Source organism: Colias philodice, chromosome 8 (genome assembly GCF_061535455.1).
Source record: "Colias philodice isolate Cphi_HAF_F1 chromosome 8, ilColPhil1 Martin Lab GWU primary, whole genome shotgun sequence".
Lineage (NCBI taxonomy): Eukaryota > Metazoa > Arthropoda > Insecta > Lepidoptera > Pieridae > Colias > Colias philodice.
In genome coordinates, this window is record NC_143093.1 from 11,146,112 (window position 1) to 11,159,047 (window position 12,936).

The following is a 12,936-nucleotide window of genomic DNA, read 5'->3' on the forward strand; positions in this document are numbered from 1 at the left end:
GATACAAATATTTTTAAAAAATATTTTTCATTCTACTCGATTTTTTCAGTTTTCTGTTATTAAGTATGTGAAGGCTGACATGCATTTTCTAGATTAAGTGCAAGTGTACTTATCGCATTCCAATGCTTTTTAAAATTCATCAAATGATATTTATTTAAAAAAAAAAAACATATTTTTCTTTATTATTTTAAATGTCTCGAAATAATAGCAAAGAACAAATTAAAAACTTCACTCGTTAAAAAATTATTATATCATTTTATTTTATTCTTAATCAATGTCTCACCAAGCAAAAAACAAGTAAAAACACGATTTTTAAATCGTTTGTCGTTGATAATTTTATTTTTTGTTAATAATAATTGAACAAATTTCATATTTAAACAGTATTTTAACTAGACTATTATAGCTAAGAGAAAATGCAAGATAAATAAATAAAAGTCGGATAAAAAATATTGGAACCAAAAAAATATTTTTTTTTGTTTACAGGGATATAATATTTTCAGTTATTCTGTCAGAAGTGAGATAGATACAACGAATCGAAACTTGTAAAATCGGTCTAGCCATTCTTGCGTTTTAAAAGACCAACTAGATACCTATTTTTATTCATAATCAGCTTGCATTTTATCTCACGATGTATTTTTTATTTGTAATGTGTAATATTACTGTAAATCCATACTCTTAAAAATGTTTGTAGATAATTGTTGATTTTATTAAAAGTTATTTTTTGAAATTTGTATTTTATTTATTATTCACAATAATAAAAACTAGTTTAGACAACTCCAATAATTACATATAATCATATCTTATATTTAAAAATGAATCGCAAAATGTGTTGGTAAGCGCATAACTCGAGAACGGCTGAACCGATTTCGATAATTCTTTTTTTATTATATTCCTTGAAGTACGAGGATGGTTTTTATGTAGAGAAAACGTAAATATTATGTACCACCGGCGAAGCCGAGGCGGACCACTAGTATATATATAAAAATGAATCGCAAAATGTGTTGGTAAGCGCATAACTCGAGAACGGCTGAACCGATTTCGATAATTCTTTTTTTATTATATTCCTTGAAGTACGAGGATACTTCTTATGTAGAGAAAACGTAAATATTATGTACCACGGGCGAAGCCGGGGCGGACCGCTAGTTTACTTATAAAGATGTAAAAACATGGATTTTGTTATATCATTATTATATGTACATAAATAAAGCACGAGTAAATTGGATATTTTTTTGAAAACGAGATCGATAACTGTATTTTATCCCCATGTGATTGTAACAAATTTTACTAGTAAAATACATCTATGGAAAGGTATAACAAAATATACTTTCTTTTGGAATTTCTTTTTCTTGCTTATGTCATTTTTTTACGGAACGTTTAGGAAGCCAAACTTGCTATCCGAAATTACTAAAATACCTATAAAATTCTAACATTAGTATTTTAGAGGAACACTTAGGGAGCCAATGATCTATTTTTTTTGCTTAATTTTTTGTTACTTAGCTAATTATAGCGGCTTTGAAGCAATATTTATAAAAATAAAATTCTAATAAAACCTTACGAAGTTTTCACGTTAGTTTTGATTAAAATTAAAAACGTCTCAGTTATTGCGTAACACCAGTCCCGTGCCTTATCATTGTTTGGTTTAGTTAATGGACGTGATAAGGGCACGAAATTACCGCTAATTTTATATAATTTTTATTTGGCATTAATGCTAATGATTGTGAGATTTTATTTAGTCTTTATAATATGTTCGTTGTGTTGTTAGAAGATTTTTTTATATACTGCTTGGTAACCAATACAGAGTTAGTTTTATAAGATTGCGGTTAACCTAGGCTAGGCTGAAAATCCTAACGATTACCTATTCGTAATCGGATGCTAATAATTATATACAGGTTCAATTCTGTTTTGAACCTGTATGTAATTATTAGCATCCGATTACGCGTACATGTACAGAACAATGTTGAACCTTGAATATAGTTATAATATTACAAATTTTGAATATTATTAATCCTCCTTCATGTTGGATGGGCTTATTTTAAGGATGGGAAAGGGGGATGAAAAAAGATCTTGCTCGTAATCACCATGCTAACTTCATTATATAGAGCATTCCGCAATTAAGGTTTAGCTTATTTATTTACCACTAGCTTCCGCCCGCGGCTTCGCCCGCGTGGTGTTTTGTTAAAAGGTAGCCTATGTTCTTTCTCAGGGTCTAAAGACTGTCTGTGCCAAATTAGATCAAAATCGGTTGAGAGTTTTAAGCGGGAAAGCGTAACAGACAGACAGACAGAGTTATTTTCGCATTAATTATAATATTAAGTAGGGATAGATTATTATTTATTTATTCCTAAATAAGTAACGATAGAGTGTAAACGTATGATCACGTTGTGATCCTGTGAACTGTGAAGTGGAGCCCTCTTGGCTGGAGAAAAAAAAACTTTATTAATTTTTATCAGATACGGGATTCGAATCCACTTCTTTCACTATACCATAATATAATATCGATACGTCTTTTCTCTATCGAAGTTGCTATTAAGCTATCCATTGAACGTAAAAACTAGCAAATCATGTATGACATTTAACTCGTAACACACACAAAAGCTACATTAAATGAACTGTCACGTAATACGAACGTCGCGGTTTCAAAATATAGCTTAATATCGAAGCAAATTCCCTAAGTCATTATAGCCAATATAAGTAGCTAACTAGACTACAGCCCACACCTTGCTCAGTTTAGCGCGGTTAACGATACACTCGAGTCATTTTAGATCCTTAATAACTTGTGTAGTAAAGAAATAAAATATTTTTTGCGACAGGCTTTTCGTTTTTAGGATACTAGTTAGGATGTGAAAGTTGCTCTTTGTTTACATGATTTATTTTATTTAATTACTACGATTATTATCGGAGTCTGAGTCAGGACTTCAAAAAAAAGATGTACCTATTGTTTTAAAATGCATACTAACACAATTTTTTTATTTGTAATTAAACCATTTAATGTTGATATTGTATTCAATTCCTAATTGTTGTTTAATTAGATTGTTTACTGTTTATCTAAGTACGTGTTTACGAAGTTAAGTATGGCCGCTGTTCCTAGTCCGAAAGCACCGCAGTCACACTATCTCTGCGTCACTTTCAGCAATGTTAACGATACGCATCATGTTGATAACGTTACGATAAAACCTATCTTATCACTTCACTTCGATTGAAAGTCTAACACAGATGTGCAATTGGAAGACATTTTTAAAATGCGCGCGCTAAAATTTTTGACGTTATATTTTTTAATTTTTAACGCGAGTGGCCAGGATGAGGAAGTTTTGCGGTTAATAAAGCTGTGTTCGCATTGTACGTGTAGTGAAATACCTGATGTGGATGGGACACACTTGGTGCTCAATATATTGTGTTCAGAATTGGATAGGGTCGAGGACCTCGCCGATTTGGATAAAATACAGTGGCCGGATAACCCAAATGGATTGAAAATATCAGCTACATTCGAAGGTCTTGGGCTTACCACACTTGGCAAGTAAGTTGATATTCTACTACGCATTATAACTAATGTTATTTTTAAATGATAAAGTTATAAAATTTGCCTTTTCCAGTTCTAAAAATAGTTTGCTCAGAATTCTAGACTTTTTAAAAGTTTATGCATACCCACATGCATACCTACTCCAGTATCCAGTGTTTAAAGATATTTCTTTTTATTTAAAATTCAAGTTTATATCAATAAATTTTGCTTTGTTGGAATAAATAACCATCATACCATAAAAGTAAAACTCTATTTATCGCTCTTTTAATTTATTTTTTGTTGTGTTTTTTTGAAATTTTAAGTAACTAAGTATTTGTGTAATAACGTAAAAAATAGAAACGCCACCATAACTATTTGGTCTATTTCCTTATCAAAAAGAGATTAAATTTATAACGATGACTAATCCGTGGGCTTTCAGGCAATAAATCTTAATATCCTAAAGTAAAAATGGTCTAAATTGCCTCAATTGTTTTATCTCAAGTAAATAGGCCTCAGCTGAGCGAGATTACTTTGTTTGTTCTGGAAAAAAGCCCTTGGTATATGTTTAACAAGGTTATGTGATATCTATTATCTAACTACCTAAATGATGTACCTACTTACATTGTGGTAATATTAATAAAAAAATATTTCAACCTCCGAAAAAGAGTAGCTAGCTATAATTGGTAGGTACGAGGTAGTGACATTTACTAGGTAATAGAAAGTAATTTCTATTTGATGAATGAATCCAGCTCTATCATTTAGTTAATCGGCGTAAGTAAATAGACTAGGCTTTTAATGAAACGGCTGTTTAAATCAGTTGGATACGACATTCTTATATAGCCGTTTATTAACGACTAGCTGTGCCCGCGACTTCGTCCGCGTGGAATAGAGACTGCATAGTAGTTACTACTTAACACACAATTATTGAGTAAACACGTCTTGAAACACGTACTATCATATACAACTAAATTATAAGTACTTACACATTATTATAAAGTTAAGAAATAAAATAAATAATAACACAAAAGAACTGTTAGTAAAATTTGTTACTAAACTGAGCTAGGTATAAAACTTAGGTACAGAAGAGTTCAAAATTTCCAGGATGTGGTTATTCTCCCGCTCCCATATTCCTTCTACTTTCACAGACGTTCAACTTTTCCCTTTCACCCCTAGTAAATGGCAGAACCGATTTTGATCTAAACCATGTCTAATCATACCTATATGTATATTATGTACATGTCATATCCTTTCGTTTGGTACCTACTCCATTTTTATTATTTATCCCCACTATCACCCCTAAGCCACCCTAATGCCCTATATGTAATAAACAGATTAACCAATTTTGATAAAACATGACTAATTGTAATTCACACGTCATTTGATATGCCGCTTGATTATATTATTTGACCACATTCGATTATTCATTCCCACTTTTACCGCTATAAATCAATAAATGGATGAACCGATTTTGATTAAATATGCCTCATCATACTTCTCACGTCAGGTCATGCCCTTTCATTTGATATGCCACTTGGGTATATTATTTGACAACTTTTATTCCCACTTTTATACCTATATCCAATAAATGGATGAACCAATTTTGATAAAATATGTCTTATTGTACTTTACACGTCATGTCTTTCATTAGGTACGTCACTTGAGTATATTTGATAAATTTCATTTATTTATTCCCACTTTTACCCCTATATCAAATAAATGGATGAACCGATTTTGATAAAATTTGACTAATTGTTTCTGACATGTCGTCTATTTTCATTTGATATATCACTTGGGATACTCAGTGGGATATTCACTATATAACCTACATTAACAACCTACATTAACAACTAACATTCGTTTTTTTCATTCCCACTTACCCCTATATAATATAATAAACAACTACTTAATGTAACAAAAAAACGCATCTAATTGGTATTACCCGTTAGCGAGCTACGGTGGCACAGACAGACACGCAATACACACATAGCGGACATAACACCCCTCTTTTTGCGTCGGGTGTTAAAAATAATACCTACGACATAATTTCAAAGACCTTTTATATAGAAAATTTACCTAGAAGTAACCATAATGCTACATATTTGTGCAGGTTTTAGACTTATGAGCAAAAATCTAAATAAAGGTCCTTTGACCCCCCTACTACCCCCTCAGCATAACCACCCCCCCCCCACGCTTGGGGACTTTCGATATGATCATCTGGACATGTCAAGGAATAACTTTAGCGTATAATCATTTACGTAATAAAGTAATTCATGTATAGAATGCCTTAGCAAATGTTCGCTGTGATTACTTAAATGGTCATAACTTTTTTATTTATGAACCGATTGACATGAAATAAACACTAAATGTTAAATGAAGCTTACCACAATATATTAGTGAAAACCGCATCTAAATTGGATAAGCCGTTTCTGAGATTAGCGTGTTCAAACATACAGACAAACAGACAAACCGACAAACAGACAAACAGACAAAAATTTTTTTAACAACAGTTTTGGGTTTGGGATCGATTTAGTAATAACCCCTGCTAATTTTTTTTTACATATTTTCATTGTACAGACACCACTTTTCTAGAATTTTATTATATGTATTGATCAAGGTGTTTATGAGCATACATACCTGATTTGTCATGAGTAATGTTAAAAACAATTACATTCAATACATTCCTTTGTTGCTTAATATTTACTAGCAGTTCCTTATCAGTTGTTTATCAATGTGTGAGAATGGACATTTGTAAGGATTAACGTTTAGAGCGCTATCGATCAAATATTTATGATTAATATACTATAAATATGTACTACATATTAGGTATTACACGCTAAATTAATTAAGAAATAAGAGGAACAGTCAGTAACTGTGAGATGAGAGCTTCTATGTATAAGATTATATTATACATTTTGGCCCTTAAATGTAATATAAATAAATATATAAAACTCCAATATCAAAACGAAATATCATTCTGAATTCCGAAATAGGTAATATTGTTTTCTGGTTCTGAAAGAATTTATCAAATGAGTTCTGTTGTTTTGGAGCCTTTTCAATACAAAAAAAAAACAAAATCTTTCTTTATAATGTACATACAGACTTACAGAACATGTGGCCCTAGAAAGGAGATCAATAAAGTCTGATTCGCCACGACTCGTTATTTCATTAAAGTAGTTAAACAATCCCTAGAACCGTCAGTTAACACTTAACTATCAATTAGGTTTGTCTATCAGTATTAAAATTAAATGTTATATCAATCTATGTGGCAAGTAGGTTATAGGTACCTACTTCCATTATTTGGAGTAAGGAGACTTCGATACGTACTTAAAAGTTACAACTTTCCCAAAATCTTTATTTTGAAATGAAATATGTACAATGATAACATCGTCTGTCTTCGAGGACGAGAACTTTTTGCGTATTTATCAGGGTAAAATATTTTGTTTCATCGAGTTTGAATCGCTAATGGCTTTGTAGTTCATGTATTTTTAAATCTATCTATTAGAATTTATATGGTATTTTTTATGAAAGTGGTCATACCTGAAATAAGTAGAAGAAGGCTAGTTGTTCCAGAACTCTACCTATTTCTTTATTCACCAGTCACCACCACTTCAACCATTCTCGGCGCATAACTAATAGATACATATACATTCATAATGCTCTAAATAAATGATAGACTCATAGTTTTTCACAAAACTGATAAGCCTGGTGATTCGCAACACAAACATGTTCCACATATTTACATGATTGATCGCTTCTCAGTCTAACTAAATCTAGGTTTTACGGTAGCGACATACAACAATAATGTAATTGAGGTATTGTTTTTATTTATAAAATAGCTCCCTTCATAGGTACTTACAGCGTGTAATGCGTAATCGTTAAAAAAAGTACTTATTGATTACAGATGACTCTATTTTCTGCCTTTCTTTTTACCTATTTAATTATAAGCTCAACTGGAGCATATGACCTAACCTAAGGACCTAACATAATGTATTCGGATTATCGCAACTAAGATATTGAATCAATAATCATGCAATTTTCATGAGCATCGGTCAATAAATTTGAATGGCATAACTTTACAGAATTTTAAAGTGATTGAAATTGCAGATAACCAGATAACAAACAGATACATCATAACTTTTTACAATTGTATTTGCTAAAAGCAGGTATTAATAATTAGGTAAACATTGCAATGCAGTGCCGGACCCGCTGTGTTTGCGAATGTTTAGATATCAAATTGTAAATTATATTATCTGATAATAATTGTAAATAATGTATAAATTTCCGCAAACGAAGAACGTGTGCATTCAATCTATCACAATGAACTGTATAAAATTTTTGTAAAATTTTCGAATATAAATTCATAATTATTATTTATTACCTAGTACCTATGTTATTACTGTACCTAATTATGGTATAATATTATAGGGTTGATTAATCGATTCTTTGTCCCTTTCTTTATTAAGACCTAGCAAACTGGCCAAATTTAAGCTAAGGGTAGAATATTAATAATCTAAGGCATAATGTAAAAACCGGAAATTTATTTTAATTACAGATTGCCACCGAACTCTCAAGTGGAGACCCTTCGATTCAGCAACAATGTGATTAAAACCTACTGGCCCGATCCTTTCAGCGACCTTCCTAACTTGAAGATATTATCTTTCTCCCAAAATGACCTGGCAGAATTAACTCCAGATCTCTTCACAAACATAGAGAATCTAGAAGACCTAGATTTATCTTACAACAAGTTGGCCAGCGTCAACTCTTTAGATTTTAAATATGTTCGACAAATTAAAAGACTGAATCTGCAAAATAATTTGTTAAAAAAGTTTCCGCTAGAGGCGCTGCAGTCGATGACCGTTTTGGAAGATTTGGATTTGGGGAAAAACAGCATTTTTGATATCTTGTTGAGGAGGTTTAAGAACGAAGCATTGAAGGGAGTTAAGAGAATGAGTCTTAATGGAAACAGAATACGATCGATTGTTAAGGATTCGTTCCCGGATAATAATAGTATGTAAGTATATTTAACATCTGTAAAAAACGTGTTGTATCTTTCCTAACATAATTCAAATTGTTCTTCCATTGTGTTATAAATTATTAAAATATTTCAGTTCAATAATTCGGACTATCAAATAATGTTATTATTTCACAATTCCAGAGAGTTCCTCGATCTATCAAACAACATAATCGAAGTAGTTGAAACCGAAGCTTTCCTAACTTGCACCAATTTAAGGGAATTGAACCTTGGGCAGAACAACATAACGTTCCCTTTCGCGATTCCTCCCACGTTACAGATTGCAATACTGAAAATAAATACATTGTACCATTGGCCAATGTTTCCAAGTGGTATCACCTATATTGATTTATCATACAATCGCTTATCAGCACTCTATGATGAAAACAACGTGGAATTTGATAATTTGGAGGTAGGTGTGGCTGTAGATAATAATTTGTACTTTTGTCTATAACTATGATGAATACAGAAAATACATGCCTATATCGGGAGAATACGTAAATTCCCTCTTTTGAGGTATATAATTTTACTAATATCAAGAAGCCTTACCTTGCTAATTGTAGAGCAGTTTATTTAATTAAAATGACAGTTGAAAGATGTTGTTTTGAATATCCTACAACAATATTATTTTTTTCAGGTTCTAAACATCGGCGGAAATCAGATCAAAGATTTTGACTTACAAAAGAAATTACCAAAGCTTTTCAGTTTGGATTTGTCCTATAATTCAATAATCGAAGTGCCAAAGTGTATTAATACTCAAATTTTCCCCAATTTAGAGGAGTTGCGATTGGATGGCAACCCAATCCAGAGCATTTATTTCAAAAACATCATCGCTTTGAAAAATTTATACATGAATGATATGCATAAATTATCTGTGGTAGAAGATAAAGCGTTTAGCAACGTGATTGGTCGAGCAGGAGATGAGATAGCATATGAGAAGATATGTTTCTCTCTCTATCTATCGAATTGTGCCTCTCTTCATGAAATACAGGAAGGGGCATTTGATGGGACAACATTATGTATGGTAAATGAAAACTTTATTTGAAAATATTACAGAAGATTTATTGTTGATGGAAATATGTACCTAAAGGTTTTTTTTTACATTTTAGTCAAATTAGAAAAAGCATAAGAGTGGCTCTGCGTCTGTTGTTCTTAGCGTAATGATATATGGCCTTCCTCGATAAATGGGCTATCTAACACCAAAGAATATTTTCAAATCGGACGTAGTTCCTGAGATTAGCGCGTTCAAACAAACAAACAAACTCTTCAGCTTTAAAATATTAGTATAGATTATGAAGAAATGAAATCACATTCCCCGAATTAATAATTTATAATCATTCAACTGCGAACTTCATAACTAATAACTACTTACCTAATTTTAAATTTTGGTGTTCAGTTCATTTTCAAATATGAATTCTGACCGTCGTATTCATCCGTTACATGTCATCATCATCATTACATACACTCGATGCTGACCCAAAAACTCTAATCTTTAATTTGACCTCTTTATTTTCAGTTGGACATAAGCAAGAACAACTTGACGTCTCTCTCAAAGACCCTCCTAGACTGGCGGTCCCTAACCGAGGGGGCTAACCTACAGTTCAACCCGTGGCATTGCTCCTGTGACCTGCAGTGGGTGCTCGATGACCTGCTGCCACAGATGTATAAGAGTAACTCACTGCTGTTGAGTGAATTTAGGTATGAATAACGTCTTTTCACTCATTTTAAGGGTAATGTTGATGACAAGGATAATTAATGTAAGGCAGAGTCCTATGGTAGAGTCGCAACTTGCAATGTCATTTCTATTGATATATGGAGTAAAGTAAAACGTGAGGTTATGTCGAAAAGTGCGCTCTTTCTAGGGTTTATTTAGAGGAACTTAAAATAATTCCATATTTCAGAAATAGGCCTACGTTCCTGTCATATCCCTACTAATAAAATCATTGCAATAGTTTATGGGTATAAACACATCCATATTTTATGTTTGTTCCTCTTTCACAAAAAATACTGGACAGATTTAGATGAAACTATAGTAATATAGGTAGTTCGTGAAAAGCACATAAACTATAGAAAGTATATACAGAAATATGTGTTTTTTTGTTTACTCTAGTTTAACCATATTTCAATTAACATTTTTTTATTCAAACACTAGAGACTGGGTTAATTAATTTAACGAATTCGTTTGACAGATGCGGCTCCCCCCGTGCGTATGAAGGCTTACGGTTGGTCCACTGGTACAACTGGACGGAGCAGGCCATGTGCAGCGATGTTATGTATAAATCAGGCACTTATATGGTAAGTTTCTGCTAATTTATATGAGTATCCAATAGTTTTGTCGAATTTTGGATCAATGAGCATGTGATTTCGGAAAATTTTATACAACACTACAGTCCCGAAAAAAAGAATGATTCTATTATGAAAACTACATATTATAGGTATAATATTATCTATCATTCCATTTTCCCCGCCAAAAAGGGCGCCCTGAAGGGTGGATTATTTTTAAAAAGACTCCATTGTTGCGAAACTTTAATCTTGAAAGTAATATTCCTTCATTGAAATATTAACCAGTACTGTATTGTTTCGATCAAAATACTTTTAAATCTTTTGAGTATCTTGACATTGTAGTTAGTTTTCTTATCCAAGAAGGAACTGTCCCTCCATCACAATGCATATTCTTAACGACATTTTGATTACAGCAAAAATTATATTACAATTTTCCAGATTGAACAGTCAACGATAAAACCGTCTCAAATTAGCTCGCTGACACTGATCCTGGCGGGTTGCATCATCGCAGCGCTGCTCATCGCTGTAGCGCTAACCGTGTACTTGATAAGAAGTAGGCGAAGGTACAAGGTGAGGCAGGCCGCCTTGAACCGCAAGCGACAAAGCGCTTTAGATATAAGAGATACGAATGGACATGAACAATTCGCCGCTTTAAATAAAGCGTGACATGCTGCATGTGTATTGTTCTTGAATCTAGAATCTCACAGAGATGTGAGTGGGAAGCTTTATTTCTTCCTTCTTTGTAATTTATGATGTAGTTGTTCGAAATTTAAAATTTGCGAATTATGGATATGGATATGCTGTTTGAATGGATTTTATTGTTACTAAATTATTGTAAATAATTTTTATTTTATTTTAATTCAATCTGCAGTATTTGTAAAGTAACTTATTCATTGTAAATAGATGAAGTTATGTACAACATTTTTATTTAATTTTGTATTATGTGCGCAATGTTTACCAATTTATTCCATAGCTGGTATTCCTTTTTCGAGAGACGAACAAAACACATATAATTTTTGATCAAATTATTTTTAGGACTGTTTAATTTGTAAATGAAAATAAAAAATTTTTGATAAATATTTATTTATAACTAGGTAATACAATATCGTAAAAAAATAAGAGAAAAGCGATACCAAATATAGAAGTCTAATCTCTACTACATAAAACTCTGATCACACTGGTCTGCAAAGAAATCCTCCTTTGAATGAAAATATGATAAACATGGAGATTTTAACATGCTGAATCTAGATCTGCTTTCATTTTTTTTGTATCACATCTAAATTTTTTTTTATTGTCGTTTTTAAATACCTCAAAATTCTGTATTGTTTGGTAGTCTCTCTTGCAATAATGCTATTTTATTCGATCTATATGATATTTTTCATCACGAAAACGACTTGAATTTATAAAACTAGAACGAAATCTACTGAAGACATTATTTTTACACTAATTTGTAGAGAATTTATGGGCTTCCGTAGTTCTCATCATGACTCCGCGGCGCTCAGTTCAAAGTAAAGTTTTAAGGTGACGGTTGATGATTTTATCCTAATATTTTGGTAAAATTTTTATATTGTACTGATAGTTGATACATTGATGCAAATTGGTGTATAATTTCAACCATAAAGAAAAATTGAATCACGTGTTATGGATTTTTAAACGAAGCAACATTGAAAGCGCGAGTCTTTAGTGTGGTCTCTAAAAGACTGCAAATGCAGGAGCTTAGATAAGACTTAAATTATGAAATTAAGCAGACTAAAGCTGTAAAAAGAGTATCTGGTGATCACTATGAAATATTTCACAAGAAGTTTGAGAGGAGATACGGAAAAGCTAACTGAAAATATAGTAAAATATAGATAATAAGTTGGCAGCAAAGCTTGCTGATTTTACTTGATCGAAACTCCTCATAAAATATTAAAAGAAAAGAAAACAACTGATTGAAACAATGTAAATAATGTGTAATTATATTCTCTAATAGTTTTAATGGTTTTTTTGACATTATTTGTAATATTTAAACCTAATTATTAAAATAACGATGTATTCTTAGAACAAAAAATTGGTTTCTTTCAAATTAAACCACAAAAAATCTAGACGTGATACAAATTTTTTAAAACTTAATTTCTGTTCAGAAGTATCACTTCTATAATAATCT

General features: G+C 31.7%; 1 protein-coding gene across 1 annotated transcript; it reads left to right on the forward strand.

The window, feature by feature from the left end:
- The first annotated feature begins 2,998 nt into the window (after positions 1-2,998).
- LOC149486818 (uncharacterized) lies at positions 2,999-11,959 on the forward strand. The gene is made up of 7 exons (XM_089698489.1): positions 2,999-3,514; positions 8,049-8,507; positions 8,652-8,919; positions 9,145-9,531; positions 10,024-10,205; positions 10,697-10,802; positions 11,229-11,959. Exons 1-7 carry the CDS (start codon positions 3,240-3,242, stop codon positions 11,454-11,456), a joined length of 1,905 nt encoding a protein of 634 aa, XP_089554615.1. The 5' UTR covers positions 2,999-3,239; the 3' UTR covers positions 11,457-11,959.
- Positions 11,960-12,936: the final 977 nt, after the last annotated feature.